This window comes from Amblyraja radiata, chromosome 16, assembly GCF_010909765.2.
Source record: "Amblyraja radiata isolate CabotCenter1 chromosome 16, sAmbRad1.1.pri, whole genome shotgun sequence".
In the NCBI taxonomy this organism is placed as follows: Eukaryota; Metazoa; Chordata; class Chondrichthyes; order Rajiformes; family Rajidae; genus Amblyraja; species Amblyraja radiata.
Window position 1 is genome coordinate 51107730 of NC_045971.1, and position 26906 is coordinate 51134635.

The 26906-nt window shown below is 43.4% G+C and overlaps 1 protein-coding gene and 2 pseudogenes across 1 annotated transcript in view; all 3 read left to right on the top strand.

The window, feature by feature from the left end:
- The window catches only part of LOC116982309, a 999615-nt pseudogene that overhangs the window by 769033 nt on the left and 203676 nt on the right, over positions 1 to 26906 (top strand).
- Positions 1 to 26906, top strand: part of LOC116982210 (complement C3-like) — a 146745-nt gene that overhangs the window by 49106 nt on the left and 70733 nt on the right. Inside the window, exons 19-24 of the mRNA XM_033035505.1 lie at positions 7567 to 7655; positions 10189 to 10328; positions 16505 to 16717; positions 17266 to 17320; positions 18262 to 18348; positions 21433 to 21636. Coding sequence (XP_032891396.1) covers positions 7567 to 7655; positions 10189 to 10328; positions 16505 to 16717; positions 17266 to 17320; positions 18262 to 18348; positions 21433 to 21636 — 788 coding nt within the window. The remainder of the gene's footprint in view (positions 1 to 7566; positions 7656 to 10188; positions 10329 to 16504; positions 16718 to 17265; positions 17321 to 18261; positions 18349 to 21432; positions 21637 to 26906) is intronic.
- LOC116982359 lies at positions 23966 to 24074 on the top strand (annotated as a pseudogene).

A 26906-nucleotide genomic window follows, 5' to 3' on the forward strand; every position in this document is an offset into this window, starting at 1 on the left:
AAAAACATTTAGTTCATCGGGATACCAGGCATGTTTGTCAGGTAGAGGACTGATTAATTGGTGATGTTATCATGTCAAGAAACTCCCAATTTCCTAGAGTGGTATTCCAGGTGATTTCATGGAGGAGTAATTCCCTAACTCATGGCAACAGTCTTCTTAACAATGATTGTTAGTCAGTATTTGTCGCAAGCCTGATACAATCTGTCCATCAGCTCCTGAAGTATTTCTATCTTTGGGGCAATGAGTGAGGCATCGTCAGCATACCGCAGTTCCCTTATAGGCATAATTCCAACCTTCACCTTAGCTTTTAACCTTGCTAGATTGAAGAGCTTCCCCTCGCCTCTGGTATGAAGAAACACTTCTTCCGTGTCTGTCAGGAAGACAGAGGACAGGAGGGCAGAGAGAAAGATGCCGAATGGATGGGGGCTAGGATGCAGCCTTGCTCCACTGCACTTCTCGTGGGGAGTCATCCCATTGTGATGTTCCATGCATATTTCATAGGAAGACAATTTGTCATCTATATCAATAATCTGCATGAAAACGTACAAGGCATGATCAGCAAGTTTGCAGATGACACTAAAGTGGGTGGTATGGTAGAGAGTGCAGATAGTTGTCAAAAATTGCAACAGGATATTGATCGATTGGATAGGTGGGCCGAGAAATGGTTGATGAAATGTTATAGAGAAATATGAGGTGTTCTTTTTTGAGAAGTCTAACAAGGATAGGACCAACACAATGAATGGCAGGGCTCTGGGGAGTGTTGTAGAGCAGAGGGATCGAGGAGTGCAGGTACATAGTTCCTTGATATGGCGTCAGAGTTAGATATGGTGGCCAAGAAAGCTTTCGGCACATTAGTCTTCATCAATCAGAGAACAGATGCTCTTATACATCTCTGAGATAAAACGTAGTCTGGATGATTGTTTCACTGAGCACCTTCGCTCAGTCCACCTGAGCCTACATGATCTTCTGGTTATCAAGAAATTTAACTCCCCTTCCCATTCACACATTGACCTTCCTGTCCTGGGCTGCCTCCATTGTCAGTGAGGCAAAACGGCATCTCATATTTCGCTTGGGCAGCTTACAACCCAGCAGTATTAATATTGATGTATCCAACTTCAAGTAACCCTTGCTGCCCCTCTCTCTGTCCCTTCCCCACCCTAGCCTGTTGTTCTAGTTTCACTGTCGTCCTGGTGAGTTTCATTGTCTGTAACTCGTTTTCACTAAGCACACAGATAACAATGGCCAATGTCCTTTATCATTGTTACTTTTTCGCATATCTTTCATTCATTTGTTGTATATCTCACCGTATCACCATCTACAGTATATCTCTCATTTCCCTTTTCCCGATTCTCAGTCTGAAGAAGGGTCTCGACCCGAAACGTCACATAGTCCTTGTCTCCAGAGATACTGTCTGACCCGCTGAGTTACTCCAGCTCATGTTGTCGATAGAAACATAGAAAATAGGTGCAAGAGTAGGCCATTCGGCCATTCCAGCCTGCTCCGCCATTCAATATGATCATGGCTGATCATCCAACTCAGTATCCTGTACCTGCCTTCTCTCCATATCTCCTGATCCCTTTAGCCACAAGGGCCACATCTAACTCCATCTTAAATATAGCCAATGAACTGGCCTCAACGACCTTCTGTGGCAGAGAATTCCAGAGATTCACCACTCTCTGTGTGAAAAATGTTTTCCTCATCTCGGTCCTAAAAGATTTTCCCCTTATCCTTAAACTGTGACCCCTTGTTCTGGACTTCCCCAACATCGGGAACAATCGTCCTGCTTCTAGCCTGTCCAACCCCTTAAGAATTTTGTAAGTTTCTATAAGATCCCCCCTCAATCCTCTAAATTCTAGCGAGTCCAAACCGAGTCTAACCAGTCTTTCTTCATATGAAAGTCCTGACATCCCAGGAATCAGTCTGGTGAACCTTCTCTGTACTCACTCTATGGCAAGAATGTATTTCTACCGAGTATTGAAGTTGGGAGGTCATGTTACAGTTGTATAAGACATCGGTGAGGTCACATTTACTGTATTTTGTTCAGTTTTGGTCACCATGTTGTCGGAAATATGTAGTCAAGCTGGAAAGTGTGTTGAGAATATTTATGAGGCTGTTGCCAGGACTCAAGGGCCTGAGCTGTCGGAAGAGGTTAAATAGGCTAGGACTTAATTCTGTGGAATGCAGGAGAATGAGGGATGATCTTATAGAGGTGTACAAGATCACGAGAGGAATAGTTCGGACAAATTTCATAGGTGCTGAATTAGGCCATTCGGCCCATTGTGTCTACTCCACCATTCAATCATGGCTGATCTATTTTTCGCTCGTAACCCCATTCTCCCGTCTTTTACCCATAAAGCTCAACGCCCATACTAATCAAAAATTAGTCAATTTCCACTTTAAAAATAACCGCTGATTTGGCCCCCACAGCCGTTTGTGGCATGAATTCCTCAGATTCAATATCCTCTGACTAAAGAAATGCATCCGTGTCACCTTTCTAAAGGTAAGGCATTTTATTCTGAGGCTATGCCCTCTGGTCCTAGACTCTCCCACCAGTGCACACATTCTCTCCACATTAATTATATTCAGGCCTTTCACTATTAGGTAAGTTTTAATTAGGTCTCCCCTCATCCTTCTAAACTCCAGTGCATACAGGCCCAGTGCAATCAAACGTTTATCATACGCAAACCCATTATCCCCGGGATCTTTCTCATAAATCTCCTCTGGACGCTCTCCAAAGCCAACACATCCTTCCTCAGAAATGGGGCCCAAAACTCCTCACAATACTCCAAATGCGGTCTGACAAATGCCATATAAAGCCTCAGAAACATCCTTGTTTTTATATTCTAGTATTCTTGAAATAAATTCTAACATTGCATTTGCTTTCCTTACCTCCAATTCAACACGCAAATGTCCTTTTGCATCTCCGATTTCTGAAACCTCTCCCCATTTAGAAAATAGTTGACATTGTTATTTCTAATTCCAAAATGCATGCCTCCACACTTTGCTACATCTTTAGCTCGATATATGCTATTATATCATGGCACGAAAATGTCCACGGTTGCTTGCAGCTAAGATTTCTTCACACAATTCACCCCATTAACTGTTGCACAATGCCTTGCTGCTCCCTGTGCGGCTTCTTTTTCAAGATTTTGGCCTATTTGCACGTTGGCGTTCAGTTGGACATCATGTGCAAGGTGCATACTATAATGCAGGGCAGAGGGCATAACAACTGAATAACACTCTTCACTTAAAAATAAATCACTAGCTAACTTTTCAAGAATTATCTGTACCACACCTGTAGTCTTTGGGTTCCTGGTTACTTAGGCAACAGTAGATCTAATTGTGGGGCACACTTATGATAGTTAAATGAGATGGGCATGCATACAGCACGAAAGGCTTGGAGGGTATACATTAGACACAGGCAAGTAAAACTAGCTTGGCTTAGCAACTTGATTGGTATGAACGAGTTGGTCTGAAAGCCTTGTTTTCATGCTGTATAGTTCTACGAGTTCATTAATAAATAGTAAAGAGACATGTGGTGATTCGCAGAAAATTTAGATTATTTGGCATATGTTCAAATTCTCATTTGAACTTTTCACAACAAATAGACAATAGACAATAGGTGCAGGAGTAGGCCATTCGGCCCTTCGAGCCACCACCGCCAGTCAATGTGATCCTGGCTGATCATCCCCAATCAGTACCCTGTTCCTGCCTTTTCCCCATATCCCCTGACTCCGCTATCTTTAAGAGCCCTATCTAGCTCTCCCTTGAAAGCATCCAGCGAACCTGCCTCCATTGCCCTCTGAGGCAGAGAATTCCACACACACAACTCTCTGTGAGAAAAAGTGTTTCCTCGTCTCCGTTCTAAATGGCTTACTTCTTAACCTGTGGCCCCTTGTTCTGGACTTCCCCAACATCGGGAACATGTTTACTGCCTCAAGCGTGTCTAAACCCTTAACAATCTTATATGTTTCAATAAGATATCCTCTCATCTTTCCAAACTCCAGAGTGTATAAACCCAGCTGCTTAATTCTCTCAGCATATGACAGTCCCGCCATCCCGGGAATTAACCTTGTAAACCTACGCTGCACTCCCTCAATAGCAAGAGTGTCCTTCCTCAAATTAGGGGACCAAAATTGCACACAATACTCAAGGTGTGGTCTCACTAGGGCTCTGTACAACTGCAAAAGGACCTCTTTGCTCCTATACTCAACTCCTCTTGTTATAAAGGCCAACATGCCATTCGCTTTCTTCATTACCTGCTTTACCTGCATGCTTACTTTCATAGACTGATGAACAAGAACCCCCAGATCCCTGTGTACATCCCCTTTTCCCAACTTGACGCCATTTAGATAGTAATCTGCCTTCCTGTTTTTGCTACCAAAGTGGATAACCTGACAATTCTCCACATTGAACATCATCTGCCATGCATCCGCCCACTCCCCCAACCTGTCCAAGTCACCCTGCATTCTCATAGCATCCTCCTCACAGTTCTCACTGCCACCCAGCTTTGTGTCATCTGCACATTTGCTAATGTTGATTTGAATCCCTTCATCCAAATCATTGATGTATATTGTAAATAGCTGCGGTCCAAGCACAGAGCCTCGCGGTACCCATTAATCCTATGTGGGACCTTATCACATGCTTTCTGAAAGTCCAGGTACACTACATCCACTGGCTCTCCCTTGTCCATGTTCCTAGTTACATCTTCAAAAAATTCCAGAAGATTAGTCAAGCATGATTTCCCCTTCGTAAATCCATGCTGACTCGGACCGTTCCTGTTACTGCTGTCCAAATGTGCGGCTATTTCATCTTTTATAATTGACTCCAGCATCTTCCCCACCACCGATGTCAGGCTAACTGGTCTATAATTCCCTGTTTTCCCTCTCCCGCATTTTTAAATAGTGGGATAACATTAGCTACCCTCCAATCTACAGGAACTGATCCCGAGTCTATAGAACATTGGAAAATGATCACCAATGCATCCACGATTTCTAAAGCCACTTACTTAAGTGCCCTGGGATGCAGACCATCAGGCCCTGGGGATTTATCAGCCTTCAGTCCCATAAGTCTACCTAACACCATTTCCTGCTTAATGTGGATTTCCTTCAGTTCCTCCGTCACCCCAGATCCACTGGCCACTACTATATCAGGAAGATTGTTTGTGTCCTCCTTTGTGAAGATGGATCCAAAGTACCTGTTCAACTCATCTGCCATTTTCTTGGTCCCCATAATAAATTCACCTTTTTCGATCTTCAAGGGTCCAACTTTGGTCTTAACTAATTTTTTTCTCTTCACATACCTAAAGAAGCTTTTACTATCCTACTTTATATTCTTGGCTAGCTTACCTTCGTAACTCATCTTTCCTCTCCGTATTGTCTTTTTAGTTATCTTCTGTTCATCTTTGCTATGTTGTACTACTTCTCTTTTATTTTTATATTGTCCCTGACGTCCCTTGTCAGCCATGGTTGTTCCTTTCTCCCCTTGGAATCTTTCTTCCTCCTAGGAATGAACTTATCCTGCACCTTCTGTATCATTCCTACAAATACCTGCCATTTTTGTTCCACTGTCATCCCTGCTAGTGTATCTTTCCAGTCAACTTTGGCCAGCTCCTCCCTCATGGCCCCATAGTCCCCTTTATTCAACTGTAACATTGACACCTCCGATCTACCCTTCTCCCTCTCCAATTGTAGATTAAACCTGACCATGTTATGGTCACTACTTCCTAATGGCTCATTAACCTCGAGGTTCTTTATCAAATACGATTTATTACATAACACTAAATCCAGAATTACTTTCTCCCTGGAAGGCTCCAATACAAGCTGTTCTAAGAATCCATCACGAAGACACTCTACAAAGTCCTTTTCTTGGGGTCCAGTACCAACCTGATTTTCCCAGTCTACCTGCATGTTGAAATCTCCCATAACAACTACAGTCTTTTCGATAGGAGGTATATCCTTGAATATTCAGTTCCCAGCCCTGCCCCTCTTGCAGCCATGTCTATGTAATTCCCACAACATCATAATTGCCAAATTCTAACTATGCCTCAAGCTCGTCACTTTATTTCTTATGCTTCGTGCATTCATATACAACACTTTGACCTCCGTATTCACATCCCCCCTCGCACCGCTCGTAATTGGCCATGACCTTACTTTTTTATCCCTTCTCGAACTTTCCTTCCCATTAATTCGAGAATCTTTGTAATTTTTCCTGTAGTCACTTCCCCTTCAACTTCCATTTTGTCAATCCCTTCCCCCCCGCTATTTAGTTTAAACCCGCACGTGTAGCCCTAGCAAACCTGCCTGCCAGAATGTCAGTCCCCCTCCAGTTAAAGTATAACCCCTTTTGTACAGGTCATCCCTACTCCAGAAGAGATCCCAGTTGTCTATAAATCTAAATCCTTGCTCCCTGCTCCAGCCCCTCAGCCGCTCATTCAGATCCCCTATCTCCCTGTTCCTGTCCTCACTAGCACGAGGTACTGGAAGCAATCCAGAGATAACCACCCTAGAAGTCCAGCCTTTCAATCTTCTTCCCAACTCTCTGAAGTCATTTTGGAGAACCTCCTTCCTCTTCTTCAGAATGTCGCTTGTGCCTAAGTGCACGTCTACTGCCGGCTGTTCACCTTCTCTCTCGAGGATGTTCTGAATTCAGCTCGTGACATCCTGAACCCTGGCACCAGGGAGGCAACAGACCATCCTCGCGTCTCGTCTGCCGCCAGAATCTCCTGTCTGCTCCTCGGACAATGGAGTCAACCACCACTATGGCTCTGGCCGATGTCGGTCTCGCCGGTCGAGTCCCATCTCCAGGTTTGGAGCCACCGACGTGTGACCACCGTTCGGACTGAAAACATCGTCTCCCCCGACAGTTCCCAAGAGGGCGTACCTGTTTTTAATATGCACAGCCACCTGATTCTCCTGCACTCCACGATTACCTCCCTTTCTCTCAGTCATACACCTTCCTTCTTCCCGTATCCTCGGCGTGGCAACCTCACTGTAGGTTCTGTCCAGAAACGCGCATTTTCCCAGATGGCCCTGAGGTCATCCAGCTGCTTCTCCAGTGCCCCAACACGGTCATTCAGGAGCTGAAGCTGGATGCACTTGCCACAGTTGTAGTAGCCAGAGGCTCCATCCGTGTCCCTGGATTCCCACATTCTGCAAGCATCACACTGTCTCATCTGGCCCGACATGTGTTCACCGCGTTCCGTCCTCTTGGGCTTTGTGCGTAGTCTCCTCTCCTCAGCCTCCTTGTCGATGACTCTCGAGCCAAAGACTCACACTTTACTCACAAGGCCACTCCCTCACTGTCGCTCCCTTGCTAATATTGACTGATAAACTGCCTAATTTACCAATTTACAAACCAAATTCCTCAGGATTAAACTGTTTTCCACCTCTGACGCACCTCCCCCCAAGGGCTTCAGCCAATCAGCACTTGTCCCTGCTTTTCTTTGTTTCTGCTTGTCCAATATCCAGGTAAGCTCAGGGCTCACATGCGTTGTTCACAGCAAAGAGCCACAGTCTGACTGCATGTGAAAAATGAATTTAATGGTCTTTTTTTCTTCTTAAACAGCGAAGCATCAAAGCAGATGCCGCGGCGGTATCTTAAAGATTCGATAACAACCTGGGAAATACAAGCTGTCAGTGTGTCTCCAGAAAAAGGCAAGATTTTAATGCGTTATATAAATGTTTAAATCAATAGCTACATATCTTAAGGAGCACCAACAGATGCGAATTTGATCAACATTTGCCTTTTTCTTCCTTCCATACCTGGAAATGGAACAACCAAAGTACTAACCACAGCAGGAAATCGTCTCTGCCAATTTATTTCATCGATAGTGTGAACATTTGATGATCAATTATGGAAACCTACAGTGCCTTCCGAGAGCGCAGGGCAAATCGTTTATAAGATGTTGGCTCAATATATGCACAAATAAAATATTCCAGAGGTTGAAATACTTATTCGACCAGGCAATATAAATAAGAGAAAAGTAGTACTGGAGTTCTGTCATCAGAAGTAGGAAAAGTTAAGGGTGGCATGGTGGCACAGCGGTAGAGTTGCTGCCTTATGGTGCCAGAGACCTAGGTTCGATCTTTACGACAAGTGCTTGTCTGTACAGAGTTTGTACATTCTGCCTGTCTTCTTCTTGGGTTTGAGGCAGCAGAGGTTACGTAACGCCCTCTAGGCACTGTACCCAGTTCGCTGTGCTGTTGTCGAGCGCCGTGCGGTCTACCAATCCACCAGGGGCGCGGAGGACAGCACAGTCGAAAATGACGTGCTGCTGCGCTGTTTACTGGTCTGCTCCACACATGCAGGCTGTTGATGAACGCAGCCCCCAGCAATGCATGTTGGACATTCTCCCTGAGACATGCGTGGGTTTTTTTCCGGGATTTCTGGTTTCCTCCCCACTCCAAAGATGTACAGGTTTATGGGGTAAATGACTTGGTATAATTGTAAGTTGTCCCTAGTATGGGTAGGATAGCGTTAATGTGCCGGAATCACTAATTGCTGCGGACTCGGTGAGCCAAAGGTCTTGTTTCTGCACTGTTTCTCGGAACTAAACTTAAACCACCAGGAGGCGCCAGCAATGGCTGCCTCGCCAACAGTCTGTCTGTCCCTTCCTTCTTTGTTCTTTTTTTAGTATGTTTAATGTATGTTTTAGTGTTCTTTAGCTTGTTTTAATGTGGGGGGGGAGGGGCGGGTGGGGGTGGGGGTGGGGAAAACTTTTTTTCATCTCTTATCTCGACAGAGATGGAATTTTTTTCCATATTGTATCTCCGTCCGCACTGCGGCGTAACATTAAGAAGCTAGCGGCCTCTGCTGGAGATTGACTTCCGGAGCTCCAACTGCAGGAGCCTACGGACTTTAACATTGTGGAGCTCGCAGTCTCTGGTTAGTGACCGACTTCGGGAGCTCCAAGCCGCAGGAGCTTCAATCATCCCAACTTTGGAGCTTTGTTTGCCCCGATCACGGAAGCTTTGAATGCCCCGACGCGTGAGCTTCGATCGCCCTGACATGGGAGCTTCGATCGCCGGCTGCAGGAGCTTCCATCGCCCCAACTGCGGATGGTTCGACTGCCCCAAGAATAAAGAGGAAGAAGATTGGACTTTATTGCCTCCCATCACAGTGAGGAATGTGGGGAATCATCTGTGGTGGAAGTTTATGTTAACTTTTAAGTAGTGTGTCTTTTGTGCTTTTATTAGTATGGCTGTATGGTAATTCGAGTTTCACTGTACCTTGATACATATGACAATTAACTGACATTTGAACCTTAACTAAGCTTAAAGATAAAACAAAACAGCGTTATAGAAAAGAATCGAAAAGGGACAAAAATAGAAGTAGAGTGACACAGTGCTAATATCTCAAGGATAAAAGGAATGGATGAATAATTGTGCTGGTATCTGATGCAAATGGAGACAGGCATTTTCTTTTAATTTCGGATCTTCATGCACATGCTACATATCAATGCTGTAGTTCACAGGAAGAAAATAATGCCTTGTCAGTTGGTCCATCCATTGATTTGTCAAACTGTAGTATTTAAATATGAAAGCAGCGACAATTAAACATATGCTATTGGATAAGGAACTTGCATAATGGGTGCTTTCATAACTTTGATCATAACCACCGGAAATATAAGGGAGAGTGAAATGACACACGGTCATAGAAGGTTTACGTGTGTTAAACAAAAGGGTTAACATAGAATGTGTTGATAGAGATAGAAGCCAGAGAGGAAAAGCTAGTGAGAGGAACATGTTGCTGGTACTAATAATATGGATAGAATGTAGATACAACTGTGCGTAGGTCTGCGTTGCAATCATAAAGATTCTTGAAGGTGTAAGCTGGGACTTGCTGGGAAGTGCTCTGCTGTAAGACCTTCTATGACACCACCCATCTCTAATTTAAAGAAGAAAATGATTGGCAATTTTCTCAGTGTAACGATACCATAATTTATAAGGGTTCCACTTCAAATTGGAGATGATTTGTGGTTTTTCGTGGTACATTGGTCAATTCAAAACCATACTTTTTCATGGGAATGAGATTCATTCTATCGAAACACCAGGATAAATTGTGAAGGAAATGAACTTCATCCTCTTTCAGCTTCGGCAGTAAATTGAGAAATATTACCTTGGAGGGTTAGTCATTTCAAGAAATAAGTGCGGTGCCTCTTCTGAATTTTAGCTTTCTTTCATGCAGGTGTGTGTATTGCACAACCCTATGAAGTCACAGTTCTACAAGATTTTTTCATTGACCTTCGACTTCCATACGCAACGGTACGCCATGAACAAGTGGAAATTAGAGCAGTCCTCTACAATTATCATAATAAAGAAATTACGGTAAGATGCACAACTTCTGAGATTGGGGAATCCTATCCGAATAAATGTTACCAAAGAATGACAGGAAAAACTATTCTCAGGAAAAGTGGGAGATCTTTAAGGAGATGTTACAGGCACAGTGTTTAAGAAGGAACTGCAGATGCTGGAAAATCGAAGGTAGACAAAAGTGCTGGAGAAACTCAGCAGATGCAGCAGCATCTATGAAGCGAAGGGAATAGGCAACGTTTCGGGCCGAAACCCTGCTTCAGACTGATGTAGGGTGGAGGGGCTGGGGAGAATAAAGGAAAAAGGAAGAGAAGCCCGAGGGCTGAGGTAAAGCTGAGAAGGGGAGGAGAAAGCAAGGGCTACCGGAAATTGGAGAATTCAATGTTTATGCCGCTAGGGTGCAGACTGCCCAAGCGGAATATGACGTGCTGCTCCTCCAATTTCCGGCGGTGCTCACTTTGGCCATGGAGGAGGCCCAGGACAGAGAGGTCAAATTCGGAATGGGAGGGGGAGTTGAAGTGTTGAGCCACCGGGAGGTCAGGTCGGTTAATGCGGACTGAGCGGAGGTGTTCGGCGAAACGATCGGCAAGCCTACGCTTGGTCTCACCGACGTAGATCAGCTGACATCTAAAGGAGCGGATGCAATAGATGAGGTTGGTGGAGGTGCAGGTCGCACCTGGAATGACTGCTTGGGTCCTTGAATGGAGTCGAGGGGGGAGGTAAAGCAACACGTGTAGCATCTCTTACGGTTGCAAAGGAAAGTGCCCGGGGAGGGGTGGTGTGGGAGGGAAGGGAAGAATTGACCAGGGAGTTATGGAGGGAGCGGTCTTTGCGGAAAGCAGACGGGGGGGGGGGGGGATAGGAAGATGTGGCGAGTTGCGGGGTCAGGTTGGAGGTGGCGAAAATGACGGAGGACTATTTGTTTTATGTGACGGCTAGTGCGATGAAAGGTGTGTACTAGGGGGACTCTCCCCTTGTTACGAGTGCGGGGATGGGGAGAGAAAGCAGTGTTATGAGGTATGGAAGAGACCGTGGTGAGAGCCTCATTTATAGTAGGGTTGGGGAACCCCCGTTCCCTGAAGAATGAGGACATTTCCGATGTGCTTGTGAAGAGTAGTCTAGATAGCCATGGGAGTCAATGCGTTTATAGTGGATGCCGGTCAGAAGTCTATCACCTGCGATGGAGATAGTGAGGTCAAGAAATGGTAGGGAAATGGTCCAGGTGTATTTGAGTACCGGATGGAAGTTAGTGGTGAAGCGGATGATTTCAGTCAGTTGTGTGTGGGTGCAGGAGGTGGCACCAAAGCAATCATCGATGTAGCGGAGGTAGAGGTCGGGGAAGGGGCCCTGGTACGCCTCAAACAAGGATTATTCGACGTCCCCCACAAAGAGGCAGGCATAGCTGGGGTCCATCCGCGTGCCCATAGCTACGCCTTGTATTTGGAGGATATGGGGGGAGTCAAATTAAAAGTTATTGAGGGTAAGGACCAACTCCGCTAGGCGGAGGAGAGTATCAGTGGATGGGTATAGGTTGATTCTCCGGTCGAGGAAGAACCGGAGGGCTTTGAGACCATCCTGCTGGGGGATGGAGGTGTAGTGTGACTAGGCAATAGAGTGTTACAGGCACAGGCTGTGCATGTGAAGAGATGGTAGGAAAACAATGAAGGTTTCATTTAATGGAAAAGGAGATGGAGAATATCAAATTGTGAGTGAATGCCAAATGTATTCTTCAAGTGTAAATTGAGCTAAAGAAATCAAACTGAGAGAGAAAATGGCAAGACAAATAAGTGGCAAAGAGAGAAGCTTAGAACGGGTAATCTTTTATTGTGAAAGTGAACTGAGCAATCTCCTACTGGAATACAAATAATGAGTAAGAGATTGGTTGGAACCTAATGGAGGCAAAATAACTACAAAGTTTATTTTGGGGATGGGTCCCCAACTCTGAGAAGAGTGTCAATGGGGAGAGTGCAGAAAGGATTTGCGTGGGTGTTGCTAGAACTTTAGGAACTGAGCAGTGGGGAGAAATTAGGCAGGCTCAGATTTTATTCCTTGGAATGCAACATAAAATATGGGTCTCTAGCACTGAGGCAGCAGCTCTACCTGTGGCCTAGCAGGGTTTCCTCTGACTCCGGGGTTTAGAATGGGGAAGCATTTATATCAAAAGTGAATCCAGCAATTTATTACTGGAATCCAAAGAATGTAAATGATGTGCAGTTTTATAGTTGAATTGGCCTCTGTAATTTGCCCCTAATAAGGGAGTGGATGAGAAAATGGGTGACATGTTCATGTGTAGATAAGAATGTACACACAATTCAAGAAAGATGAGACTTGACGGGCTGAGTGGTCAATGCTTGCTCCGAGTTAACAGGAATCCTTCGATAAGACAATGTGGTGGCACAGTGCCGCAACTGGAAAAGCTGCTGCCTTATAACTCCCGAGACCCGGGTTTGGCCCTGGCCATGGGTGCTGTCTGTACGGAGTTTACACGTTCTTCCTGTGAGTTTGTGGGTTTATTCCAGGTGCTCTTGGTTCCTCCCGTATTCCAAATATGTGCAGATTGGTAGGTTAATTTGTTTCTGTACATTTTCCCTAATGTGCAAGATAGAACTAGTGTATGGGTGATGATTAGTTGGCGTAGACTTGGTGGGCCGAAGCGCCTGTTTCCACACTGTATCTCTAATACTAATCTAAAAAAAACTTGTGTGAACGGGTGATTGATGTTTGGGATGGACTCAGCAGACCGAATAATCCTTTTCCATGCTGTATCTCTAAACTAAACATTCCCTGTGTGTATCTAAAAGCCTCTTAAATGCCACTATGATGTCTGCCTCCACCATCATTTCTGGCAGTGTGTTCCAAGCACCCATTACTACCTGTGTAAATTTGCTCCGTTCATCCCCTTTAAACTTTGCCCCTCACACCTTAAAGTTATGCCATCTGTGACAGTGCCATCCTCGGAAAAAAAATTACAATTGTTTACGCTATCAATGCGTCTCTTACTTCCAAATGTGAATGTTTTTGGAAGACATTTTTAGATGTGCAAATGGGTGTGAATGTACCGACCTGCTGATCATTTTAATTGTAATTTCTGGAACATTATTGCGTTTCAGCCACACAGAAGATTTTCTGGTCATTTGTTGCTTAGGAGCCTGCTGTGTGACAATTGTTTGCCACGTATATCACATTAGAGCTGTGACATCTTAAATGCAATTTTGTGTCTTTAAAGGACATTTGAACATGTTCTAATTATTTATTGAAGGGTCTCTTTAAAATAATCATTTTGTATTTTGGATGGTCATTGAAGTTAGATACTGGAGTCCCAAGACTTCAGATGCAGGATCCAGGGTTCAGTCGTCAAGTCTCCAGGTGTACACTCCTCCAAGCACTGAAGGTTTAAAAGACATTGAGTACAAGGTGTTGTATTCGATGAAGGAACCATTAATATTTAAGATGCTGGTCTGCTCAGCTACTGGGTAATTGCTTGTACGACAGAATCCTTGCTTGCTAGTTTCCTTTAGTTGTTCTGTAACTTTACGGATGATATATTAATATAAAAGCATTTGAACATTATTTGGAGCCAAAACCATGTCTTCCTGGAACTAGCTGAGAGTAAACAGGCATGTGAAAGAAAAAAAGACACAAACTACGTGAATAACTCAGCAGGTCAGGCAGCATCTTTGGAGAATATGGACAAGTTATGATTTGCGTTAGGACCCTTCTTCTGACTGACTGAGGGGAGGGTGGGGTGGGGGGGGAGGGGGGGGAGAAGAAAGCTTGGAGAGAGGAGAGGCAGGACAAAGTTTGGTGGATAAATGTGAGGACATTTTATTCTCTGACACTTCAAGGTTCAAGGTCAGTTTATTGTGACATGTGCTAGTTAAGGTACAGTCACTTGCACTGACTCCAACGATTCCTCTGTATGCCAAATAAGGTTGTATTTAAGGGAGAGTCAGATATAGCTCTTAGGGCTAACTGAATCAAGGGATATGGGGAGAAAGCAGGAATGGGATACTGATGGCCTACTCCTGCACCTATTTTCTATGTTTCTAATAGTCTGAACCATTACCCAAATTTCAGGGCAACAAGTTAATTGTGTCAATTCCATTACATTTTAATTAAAAATTATAACGCACCATACAGCTGTTTGAACCTGCTTCGCTGATCCTTTACTGCTACCACAAATAATCCGAGAGGCATAGAGAGAAAAATCAGGGTAACAAGTGCTGAGGCTCATGAGGCCACCCTGAACATCAAATATCCATTTAATCCCACATTAATTCAACATGCCAAGCCACATTGATAGTGGCCAATTAATCTAACAACCAGTAGGCCCTGAGTGCTGTTGAAACCAGGCTGCCATGGGAAACCTAACAGACAGCAGCTGAGCTCAGGATTGAACATTGGACACTGGCACTGTGAGGCAACCGCTCCGCGAGCTGTACCTGCTTTATCCGATCTCCAAAAGTACAGACATTTTAGCCGGGAATAAATTCTCCCATGAATAAATTCTCCCAGGTTAGCAAAACCCAAACATTCAGAAGATTTTGAGGGAAGAAACTTCCCTTCCCCACAGTGCTAATATAGTGGACCTGCTCCCAGACTGTTCCTTTTACCAGTCAGTGAACACATATGCAGAGCATCCACTCCATCAGGTTTCTCAACGTTTTATTTTTCATTATTCATCCCATTCTACAAATATGTTTTCTCCTATCATCACCTGTTGATCCTAGATTTCAATCAAATAAACCACCATCAGAACACTTTAATTACTCGATGAGATCATTGCCAGTTAAAAATAGATACTTCAATTTTCTGTCATTAATCATTCATTACTGCTGCATATCTTCCATATATCTATATTACTAAAAGTCTGATCTTGACCGCTTTTGGCCATTGTGCTGCCATTTCCGAGAGAACACCACCACCTATGGCCGTCATTTTTGGCTACCACGCTCAGAGCCCCCCTCCACTTTCCGGGACCGGAGGATTTTTCCCATCGATGAAAAATCTGAGATATATTAATGTTTAAAAACAATTCCCCATTTTCTCTGCTGCCCCCACTGGCAGCAGGGGGGAGAGACTGTAACACCCGGACGTGTAGGCCCTCACTCAGTCTCTGCCAGACCCAGGAAGCGAGAGGGTCACGGCTATCTGAGCTGCGAATAACACTGAACGCACGTCTACTCCACGGTGAGTCCCCTCGATGCCGCTGTAAGGTGGCTGCTGCCCAATTGTTTGCCTCGCCTTTTAAAAAAAGTTTGTGTTCACAAAATTTATTTTGGTTGTCAGGTGGCTGCTGCCCAAGTATTTGCCTCACCTTTTAAAACAGTTTGTTTTCAGATACTGAATTGTGGCTGTCAGGTGGCTGCAGCCCAACTGTTTGCCTCGCCTTTTTAAAAGTTTGTGTTCACAAATAGAATTTTGGTTGTCAGTTGGCTGCAGCCAAATCGTTTGCCTAGGCTTGGCTTTTAAAATCATTGCAACAGTTGGCTGGCAGCACAAGAATCCATTCGGCCCACAATGTCTATACTAGCCATCTGGAAACCAGTACCTTCGACCCGCAACACCCATACTAGCGCAACAGAAAGCCCCCCCCCCCCCCCACCACTGGCGAACAATATTGGAATTGGGAGAAGGTGGAATATTGCGTTGGTGACCAGCCCCCCCGTGTGATGCTGGGACCCAACGGGTCCCACTTGGTCTAGTATGTAATATATCTATGTATGATTACATGTAGATTCCTCACATTGCCACCTCGCAGGAAACCCAATGTAATTTGCAACCAAAATCCTATTTTTGAAGTCAAGCCTCCATTGAAATGTGGGCAGCAAATGAGGTTGTTATTGAAGAGCAAGTTCCCAAAAATTCAATACGGTCATGGTAGTTGTCAGATAAATTGCTTTAGTGATGTTGGTTGAAGCAAAAATATTGTCCCTGAACAGTGTTGCTTTTCAAAGTAAAGGTAAGGGATCCTTGGCAAAGGTAGGTGATACCTGCATTTCATACCACATCCTAAAAGAGGGCTTATTTGACTATGTAACAGTCCTTCATTATAGCACCATCCTCTGTCAGAAGCAGAGATTTTTGATTCAACGATTTTTTTATTCAATAATTTTCAGAGCATGGGCATGGTCAGCAGTTTCTTCTTAACATTTTCTTCTATTGCAATTTAATTGCTCTTTAACTTCCAGGTTCGGGTGCAGTTTCCTTACAATGAGAACTTGTGCAGCAGGGCAACGCCACATAAACGATTTACTGCTCTAGTCAAAGTTCCTGGGAAGTCAACTGTTGTGGTGCCTTTTGTTATTGTCCCATTGACAGTTGGGGAAATAATGATTGAAGTAAAGGCATCAGTTCCGGGTGTATTTGTGAATGATGCAGTGAGAAAGCCCCTCCGAGTGCTGGTAAGTTAAACAATATGTGTGTTTTCAAGATCCAGGAATATTAATGTTTGCAACAGATTAGTTTAAGTGAAAATTCTGAAAATAGCTCTAAACTGCTGAAGCACAACTTGTATTATCCGAGTTTGATCATTAACAATTTGATAGTATTCCTGAGAACTTGTTTTCAGGATATTGGGGAACAGCGATTGGGAAGATGGATAAACCTGCAGTTTGCCAACGTTCCTGGTTAACTCACTGACTGTGCCAGTATATATTTGCAACCAATGACGATGAAGGAGTGGTAATACATTTCTAAGTCGGGATGATGTGGAACCTGCAGGAAATGATGGCTCCCCTGTGACTGTTGTCCTTGTGCTTGGTAGCCAAGGTGATGTGTTTTGGGTTGGAAGTCTGTCATCAGAAGAGAGGGTGATCTTTGCGTACTTCCCATTTATAAAATTGGAGAGATATTGAACTGATGGTGGCCTGGAGTGCAGAAGGATTATTTTAACATTTTAACACTAGAATAAACCAGATCTGAGCATTATGTGTATTCTATCTTTCTGCAGCCGGAGGGAGTAAAAACTGAACTCCCAGTGGAAACCCACGAGTTGGATCCCAAAGGTAAGGTATGGGTTAGGTTTGAAACAGAAATTGCTGCAAATGTTTCGGCATAGTCTGTATACAACTGGAGGGTTAGGCAACTCTCAGGAAAGCAACAAAAGTGATTTAAGGGGAGAAAATAAAGATTTAATAGGAACCTGATGGGCAACTTTTCAACACAGAGGATGTAACTATATGGAGCGTGCTGCCGGAGGAGGTAGATGAGGCAGGGTACTATAACGACATTTAAAAGACTCAATGATAAGTACATGTATAGAAACATTTGAGAGGAATGTGTGCCAAATACAGGCAGGTTGGACTAGCTTAGATGGGGCATCTTGGTAGGTTTGGACAAGTTGGGCCACTGGGCCTGTTTCCATGCTGCATGACTATGACCTTTAAAAAGTGACAGAATAAACATAAACAAATAGTTATCAAGGAAAATAAGAAGGAATACAAGAACATAGGAACAATGGTAGGTCACAACCCCGCAATTAATCGTGATTGCTGCCCCAGTTCTTCATCTCTTCTTTAGTTCCAGTTTCCGCAATCCCTGAACTTTCCAAAAATATTCCAACTTCCTCTTTAAATACTACAAATGATCTTGCCTCCACAACAACTCAGGGTAGAGACGTCTGAAAATTCACCATACTTTGCCAGGGTAAAGGATTTTGAATCAAAGCTTTTTAAATTAATTAATTTGCAGAATATGGGCATGGTCAGCATAGGTGGTAGTTATTGTCCATTCCATACTGCCCATGAGACCCTTTGGTAAGTCACCTGGAACTGATGATGAAGATACTTCCAAGTGTTGTTAGGGTGGGAATTTCAAGATTTAGATCCAATGATAATGAACGAACATCTATATATTTTAAATTTGGATTGTGTCTGAACTGAGGAGGGTATAGCAATATATTGAGATAACCTTCTGAATAAATAGATATATTCTTCCTTTAACCTAGGTAACGTGCAAGTGTTTAATGTGTCTGTCCTACCGCCAAAAGATAGAGTTCCACGCACAGAATCGTACACGTCCATCAGCGTTCAAGGTAGGTTAGACTCATTCCTACAGAAACTGAAGAGAAAAACATATTTTTAGATTTTATCTGTGTTGGTGATGTTGGAGCATTCAGAGTTGTATAACTTATACTTTCCACCTTAAATATAAGAACAGCACTCAATCAGAAATTGAAAATAGGAGGGGACGTGTAGACCGTTGCCCTTCAGAAGTTAAATCATAACCATAAATAATAATCTTAAATGTATGCATGCATTGCCATTTTTCTCTTCATTCTGGTTGTAATATGGATCTGGAAGAGCTTATTGTTTTAGTTTTCCTTCTCTCAGTGACTTCCATTTAATTCTCAATTTTTTTATTCGATTTTTAAGCACTAGTTTACTAGTCAGGATACCTTATAAACTTTCATTCCCATTGTGCTGGCCAAACATTTGTCATGTAGTTGACTTGTAGACCAATGAAAATGATTTCGCATGGAGTGAAAAAGCCACAATGGTGGATACATTTTCCTGGGTATACAAAATAGATATGCACCTCAAAAATTAAGATTAATACTTGTGCAGTAGGTCTTCACACAGTCCATGGATGTAAATGGAAGTGTACCTATAGCTTCTCATTAAACGAATCAAGCAGGATGATGTGGTAGCAATTTATTACACGTTTTAACTGACTGCTGGGAGACAAGGATGGGAGTGTCAGAGTTGGGTGCACATCTTGCCTCCATACCTGAGTGGTGAGGCCCAGCAAGCTGCTTTTTTTTGCTACTCTGTGCACTGGCTGCAGACTATGATACTGTCAAGATGGATGTACTGCACTGCCTTGGTCTCCTGCGACTGAGGCACAATAATTCCATGACTGGGTGAACCACCCTAACAAACCTTCTTGAGCTGAACTGGCCCAACTTAAGAGGTTCCAACTATACCAGCATACCTTGGAGGAAGTTGTGGATCGAGTGGTAATGGACCATTATCTAAGGAGCCTGCCAGCTGAGGCCCAGTGTAGCAGCGTGCAATGGCACAGCAACTCCCTTCCCCACCGTTCCCTCAGCTTTTGAAGAAATTGTTAACTCTGCTGTGGAGGCCGAGTCGATGGATATGTTTAAGGCAGAGATTGACATTCTTGATTAGTAAGGTTGTAAGGGGTTATGGGCTGACAGCAGGAGATTGGGGTTTCGAGGGAAAGATAGATCAGTCATGGTGGAGTAGACATGATGGGCCATATGGCCTAATTCTGCTCCTTGATCTTTTGAGAGAGGAAGCTGTGGGGATGATTCTAGACCCTCTTGTTTGTCTCTAGAAATGAAGCTCTTTTGTTCACTGTACTTGAGCGGCCAGGAGCGGACAAGTCTGCAAAAAGTTGTAAACACTGCCCAGTCCATCATCGGCTCTGACCTCCCTACCATCGAGGGGATCTATCGCAGTTGCTGCCTCAAAAAGGGTGCCCGCATCATTAAGGATTCACACAATCCTGGCCACTCACACATCTCCCCGCTGCCTTCAGGTAGATGTTACAGGAGTCTGAAATCTGCAACATCCAGGTTCAGGAATTGCTACTTCCCCACAGCCATCAGGCTATTAAACTCAACTTAAACAAAATTCTGATCATTAATAGCCCATTGTACTTTATTTGTTTATTTATGTGTATACATATATATGGTCAAGCTGATCTGTTCTGTCCTGTACTTGTTTATGCCTACTATATTCTGTTGTGTGGAAGCAAAGCAAGAATTTCATTGTCCTATCTTGGGCACGTGACAAAAAGCTCTCTTGAATCTTCAATCTATGTGTGCCAGTGTATTCATTATTGATCCAATGCCATTAAGGGTACAAGTACATTGTTTTCTGAAAGTAGTCACAGACAGCAGGGTGATAAAGAAGGCATTTGGCACATTGCTTGCATTGGTCGGAGTACAAGGGTTGGGATGTTATGTTACAACTGTACACTATATTGGTGACACTGCACTTGGAATATTGTGTGCAGTTCTGTTCGCTCTGCTATAGGAAGGATGTTATTAAACAAGAATGGTCGTAGAAAAGATCCACAAGGATGTTAACTGGACTGAAGAGATTGTTATAAAAAAAGAATGATAGGCTGGGGCTTTTTTTCCCCTAATGACGGAAACTTAGTGGTGACTTTATACTGATGTATGAAATCATGAGGGAAACTCTTTTATTTATGTGTGTACATATATATGGTCACACTCTTTTTCATGGGTTGGATGAGTTAAAAAAAATATGGGATAGGTTTAAGGTGGGAGGGGAAAAGATTTAGATGAGACAAAAGGAGCAACCTTTTCACAACTTGTTTAATGGGTATGTAGAATGAGCTGCCAGAAGAAGTGGTAGAGGCAGTCACCATTACAACATTTAACACACATAGGCAGTTCAGAGTGAGAAAAGGTTTACAGGGATATGGGCAAAATGCAGACAAATGGGACTAATTCAGGTAGGCAACTTGTTCAGCATGGATACGTTGGACTGGAGGCTTTGATTCCATTCAGCAAACTCTATGACTGACAAGCAGTGATATGTTTCATGTTTTGAGGATCCAACCCGGGTCTCTGGTGCTGGAGGTAGCAGTTCAACCCGCTGTGCTGCCCTAATGTGCTGCCCTAATGTTAATAAATGTTAGCTAAGTATTTAAAAACAACATGAGTTTATTATCCCATTGTTTGCTAAATACTTAATAGATCTTTGTATCTTCACTTTTACAAAATGCCTATTGAAATTTCAAATGGTAGAGCAGAGATGAAGGTTATTGGGTCATTGTGTCGGTGCGGCCTCCTTGTCAGATCTCTCCAGTTAATCTAGCTATCCCGTCTTTTTATCCATGACCATTGTATTTTTCTCCTCAGCTCTTTACCTAGTTCACTTCTGAATCCTATTGGGCATTGCCTACCCCATCATAATAACCCACCGCATAAAGTTTCAGTGACTTTCAAGTTGATTAATTAAACATTTGTTTCCAAGAGAATTAAATAATTTAAATTCGTATGGATAAATAAATGAAATTGCTTTTGAGCTTTGTTGGCACTCCAGCAATGAAACCTGACCAGTTATGGGTATATGCTTGGATATTTGACAGCATCCTCAAATTATTTTTTTTAATTAAACAGGTGATCTTTTAACTCAATCTATTGAAAAAACTATCGATGGATTGAAACTGAAAAATCTAATCAGAATTCCAAGAGGATGTGGTGAACAGAATATGGCATCAATGACTCCGGTGGTGATTGTTGTAAAATATCTAGACGAAAAAAATGAATGGCCATTGGTGGGAGTGGATGCCAGAGAAACTGCACTGAAGAACATTCAGACAGGTACAGAACATCACTGTTACATGTAAACTGTTTCATGTGAATTATTGTCATTTTTTAAGGAAATACTATGTGAAAAGTTTGAAAATTGAAATATCACCACCAAATGTCTTTTGCATTGTTCATAGTAGAGGTTACATTATGCGTTATGATAACAATCATCTTTATTGCTGATTTTACTTCGGAGTCACGTGAGTGACTACATGAAGAACCCACCAGTACGCACGTGTGTCATTATCGCTACACGCATTGTGAACAAGTCATTACGAGGGGAGGACGTTCCTCCCAAACGGCAGGGTTGAACCTGCAACAAGTAAGGTAGGAGAACTTAGTTTCTTGACTTACCTTTTTTACAGGCAGGCTGATGAAAACTGGCTGGGGAGAGTCTGCAGAACTGCAGGCAGCCAGCAACGGCCGGGGGCACCACTATCTCCCTTAAACGGGAGCCGGAGCCGACCTCAGCTCCAGCAGGACGCCGACAGCGGTGGAGCATTCTGGAGCCATCATTCCGACGGCTCGGACAACAGCTCCACGGACCTATACTAACTACATGGGTCCCAGGGGCTGGAAGGTGCTGGGTTTTTCCACAGCACTAAAAATAGCGGCAAGCGGTCAGTGCCCGAGAGCACTGAGTACGCGTTGGAGCCGCTGGGCCTGGGGCGCGAGCGGCCAGTTCCCCGAGAGGACTGGACCGCGTTGGAGCACCCCAAGCCCAAGTGGAGAAGGAGCGGCACAGTGCGGGAAGCACTGCACCGCGTTTTATAAAACTACCAGACATGCGACTGCGAGCGGCCAGCTCCCCGAGAGGACTGCACCGCGTTGGAGCACCGCAGGCCCAAGTAGAGAAGGAGCGGCACAGTGCGGGAAGCATTGCACCGCGTTAAAACTGCCATACCTGCGGTTTGCGAGCGGCCAGCTCCCCGAGGGACTGAACCGCGTTGGAGCACCGCAGGCTAACGGCAGTACGTGCGGCTCAGTGCTGCGAGCACTGCACCGCGCTTTGGAGCACCGCAGGCCAACGGGGATACAGGCGGCACAGTGACCGTGTACACTGCATCGCATTGGCACTGCGGGGCCTGCACCTGCGAGAACATACCGTTTTGCAGCGATGCAGGTCCAAGAAGAAATCCTCCAGTGGGTAAGTCCCATAGCAGCACCTTATACAGGGCTGTATTTCACTTCTACTATTACAGGGAAGTGGTTGAGGAAAAGACAGACTCAGGGAGAAGGAAGCAGCACCATTTCTATAGGGCTATAATCATGCTTCTCTCTCCCCAGTAGACTCTTCTGTCAGAAGAGTGCTGGGGTCAAGTCTAGGGCAAACCCTGGACAGGTAAACAGATGTAAGAGTTGTAACAATGAGGTGATGCCTTTTCTAAGTCACAAAGTACATAGAGTGCATTATAGGTCCTTTCCTGATAGAAATACAGGAATACTTATGTTGTGACTGAAGGATTTAGCTGTCCAAAAATTCACTGACAAATTCCATTCCCATCTGGGAAGTCACACGGGAATGTCTGTCTATGTTTCAGGGGGAACAACAGTACAGCTGTGAGTAAAGCTAACTGGGAAGGATCTACAAACCAGGTTAGAAGCCAGCATGGACCATATGTTTCTATCTACTGCAGGGGCAAACATTAGCTGACACCATAGCTGTCACTTGCCACCGGGGATTGTAAATCCCTGAATGTACTAAACTAATCAATTTATGCATCTGGTTACATCCAACCGGGATTGACGCGGGCCTGTGTAAACTCGAAACCTCCTAGCAAAATATTTTTATTTGGGGGTGACCTATCTAGAAGGTCAAGGAGTTGGACAATGAAGCCAAACTGGAGCTCATCTAAACGTCCAAACATCATCCTCAAAGGTATCGCCCTATGCTGGAAGATGTGTACACCCACAACACACTGCCTCGGGGATCCAGAAGAAAACAGTAAAACCAGAAGGAAGCCAGGAGGTTGGTGCGAGAAGACATCGAATAAATAACTTTTTGACACTCATATCTTAAATAGTATCCGGGGATACACAATAGAATTTTACAACACATAATCTTCTAGTTCAGCTGATATATCGAGAGAGGAATTTGGAGGAGAACACCAAATGGATATTGGGCTATAGTATTTGCTGATGTTTCTACACGATATGGAACACCAGATGCCGATCTACTCGTATCCAGACATAATCACCAATTACCAAATATGTCATATGGGATACAGACACTGGACATCAGCAACAGATGGTGTTTTAGCTGCATTGCAAGGGAAGAATTATTATCTACGCATTCCCTTCCTAACAAAATAGGATATGGCGCTTGACGCATCAATCATAGATCAGATCTCGGCTTTTTGGCTAAGATCAAGTATAATATCTGTTCTTATCAGTTTAAATGTCTGATATGTCCCTTATCTAGGGACCATATATTATAAAATTAAATAAATAAATAAATAAATAAAAAAGATCCAAAAAAAAAAAGTTAATATTAAATAAAACGATATATTCGTTTTAAGTACAGAAACCTTTTCTATTGTTAAGTATATTCGTTTAAGAACGAAAATGGCAAGCATTGATTCAAAGGATGCTTACAATTTCAGTACCCATAACAGGTGACCACGGATGTTATTTTTATCTAATTGGATGGCTCAGCTCTAGCAGTATAGAGCACTACCTAATGTGTTTACATTAGCACCTAGGTTATTTACAAAATATGACAACCAGCCACACAATGGTAATGGCTTCTTTGGATGACATACTAATTGTGTGGAAACTTAGGACGGGCTGAACAAACGGTAACAGCCACTTAACAATTATTTGGAAACTAGGATCATTATCCATCCAATTAAATCAAAATTAAAGCCTTCAAGCTAAAGGGATTATTTGGGGTTCACCATTAACTCAGTTCCTCATGTCAGTAACTTTGCCAACAGAGGTTACAACCTTAATAGAGGCATACAGCAAAATCATTGACATGAGGATAAACCATCCATCAGACTGGTAGCAAGAATATTGGCAACATATGGTTTCCAGCCACATAATTCAGACCCTTACATTATAAAGATTTACAGAGTGCCAAAATATGAGCTCTTAAAATTAATGGTGATCATTTCGATAGAATGATGACGCCATACAGAAGCCATATTGGAACTAAATGGTGGAAAGATAACATTGGGCATTGCTCCAATCCTATCATTGTCAGCAACCAGTCTATGGTCCTACATATGGATACTATGCACTAGGATGGTGTGTTACCAATTCCATCTCCAGCTGTGGAGGAAGATGGAATACACAGCAAGCATCATTATTATTAACACTGGGCATAACTACCTGGAAATGTTGGGTGTTTTTCATGGCCTAAAGTCATGTTGCTCTGGAATATATTAAACAGGTTATTAGATTATAAATTAACAACACTACTGTGGTAGCACATATCAACCACATGGGTGAAAGGGAATCTACATCATGTAACAATCTGGCCAACTCAATTTGGCAACCTCATCGGGGGGGGGGGGGGGGTACTAAGGGAAATACTACGAGACTCTGCGTCTGGTGTTTTAATAGTACCCGACAAACCTACTCAACCATGGTTCTAGGTGGTACTGGGAATGAGATTAGAACCATGCAGCACCATCCAAAACAGACGGCCAGAGCAATGGACATGATCACAGCGGACCACAGACAATCAACCTAAAGACAATGTCTAAAATACATAAACTAATGGGAGATGGGTTGCAACCATAATACATCATCCAGCCTGTTAGGAAGCTTTGTTAACCTACAGGGGCTTAGTATTAGTGACATCAACTGTGCCAGAAGTGGCCCATCTACTTACCTATGGCAAGAGAACGGAACAACAGCTTATGAGGGACACTTTGTATGGGAATTCCCCAAAGACCAGGTATTCCCAAAAATGGGACATCAGCATCGTCTTAACGTTGTTAAAGAACTGGGCTCCAGCCACAGCGCTGTCATTACAGTTTTTGACATTTTACAAAACTGTCATGCTGATGGCTTAGGTCACGGCACTAAGGACTCAGTCCCTACCAAATTAAGGCTGGATACCTTGACCAGTTCACCTGGCAACTTACACTTTTATATTCAGGAATTAGGGAACTAAACAGACAGGGGTCAGCAGGCCTTAAAATAACATTTTTTTAGAGCCTACCCTACAGATGATTGACTGTGTTGTGAGACATCTACAAATATACATGGAACAAACCCAGGCCATCAGTGGCACAGAAGAGGAACTTCTCATCAACGACAGACAGCCTCATTAAAGAATAACAGGCCAGGCTAGCTAAATGGCTAACATAGTATTGACAAAAGTTGGTGTAAACACTAACTGGGTTAAATTCGCACTCCACCAGGCTGCAGCAACGTCGGCAGCATTTAAATTGGAGGTTCCTATGGATAAAATCCTCAGGACTGCAGGATGGCCATCGGAAAGAACATTCTAAAGATTATAACTAACCAGTAATGGAAACTGGAATTTTTCAGAAACATTGTTAAGTTTCTGTACCATAATTTACCCCAAAAACAGGGGCTATCAATTATTATTAACTTTATGGTTATTTATATACATCATATTGATGTTCAATATGTTATCACTATTCTCCCCAAAACCAAGGCAGACGTGATGATGGACTCGTTCCACGGCTTGAATCACAGAGCTTTGAAATCTTCATGTAGTCACTCACGTGACTCCGAAGTAAAATAGTAAGATTAAACGAGAACTTACCAGTTCGAAGTTTGATCTGTATTTTATGAGGAGTAACGTTGAGGGAATACATGCCCTCCGCTCCCACCCTTGATCATAAACACAACTGGTATCTTTTCTCTAATCTTACTATGCTTAAGTCATTACAGGTATCTGTGATTCACTCCGCTGCTTTGAAGAATGCCACACGAGCGTACTGGCGGGTTCTTCATGTATTCCCTCAACGTTACTCCTCATAAAATACAGATCAAACTTCGAACTGGCAAGTTCTCGTTTAATCTTACTATTAACAATGGAAATTGTGGTGATGTGGATGTTTTGTTGTGGAGTATATTCAACGCTCAGACCAAAATATGTTTAAACATTAAAATAAATGATGGAATTGAACTGGGAGGTTGATGAGGTTTGGGATCAGGTACAACCCCATATTGCAGACTGGTCAAATACAGTAAAATCCCCCTAGACATGGAACATACAGAGGAAAAAAATAACTTTGTTAATGTGAGTCTGAAACTCTTTTGCCTCAAACTCGCTTTTTCCCATTGATGCAATTGCTTTC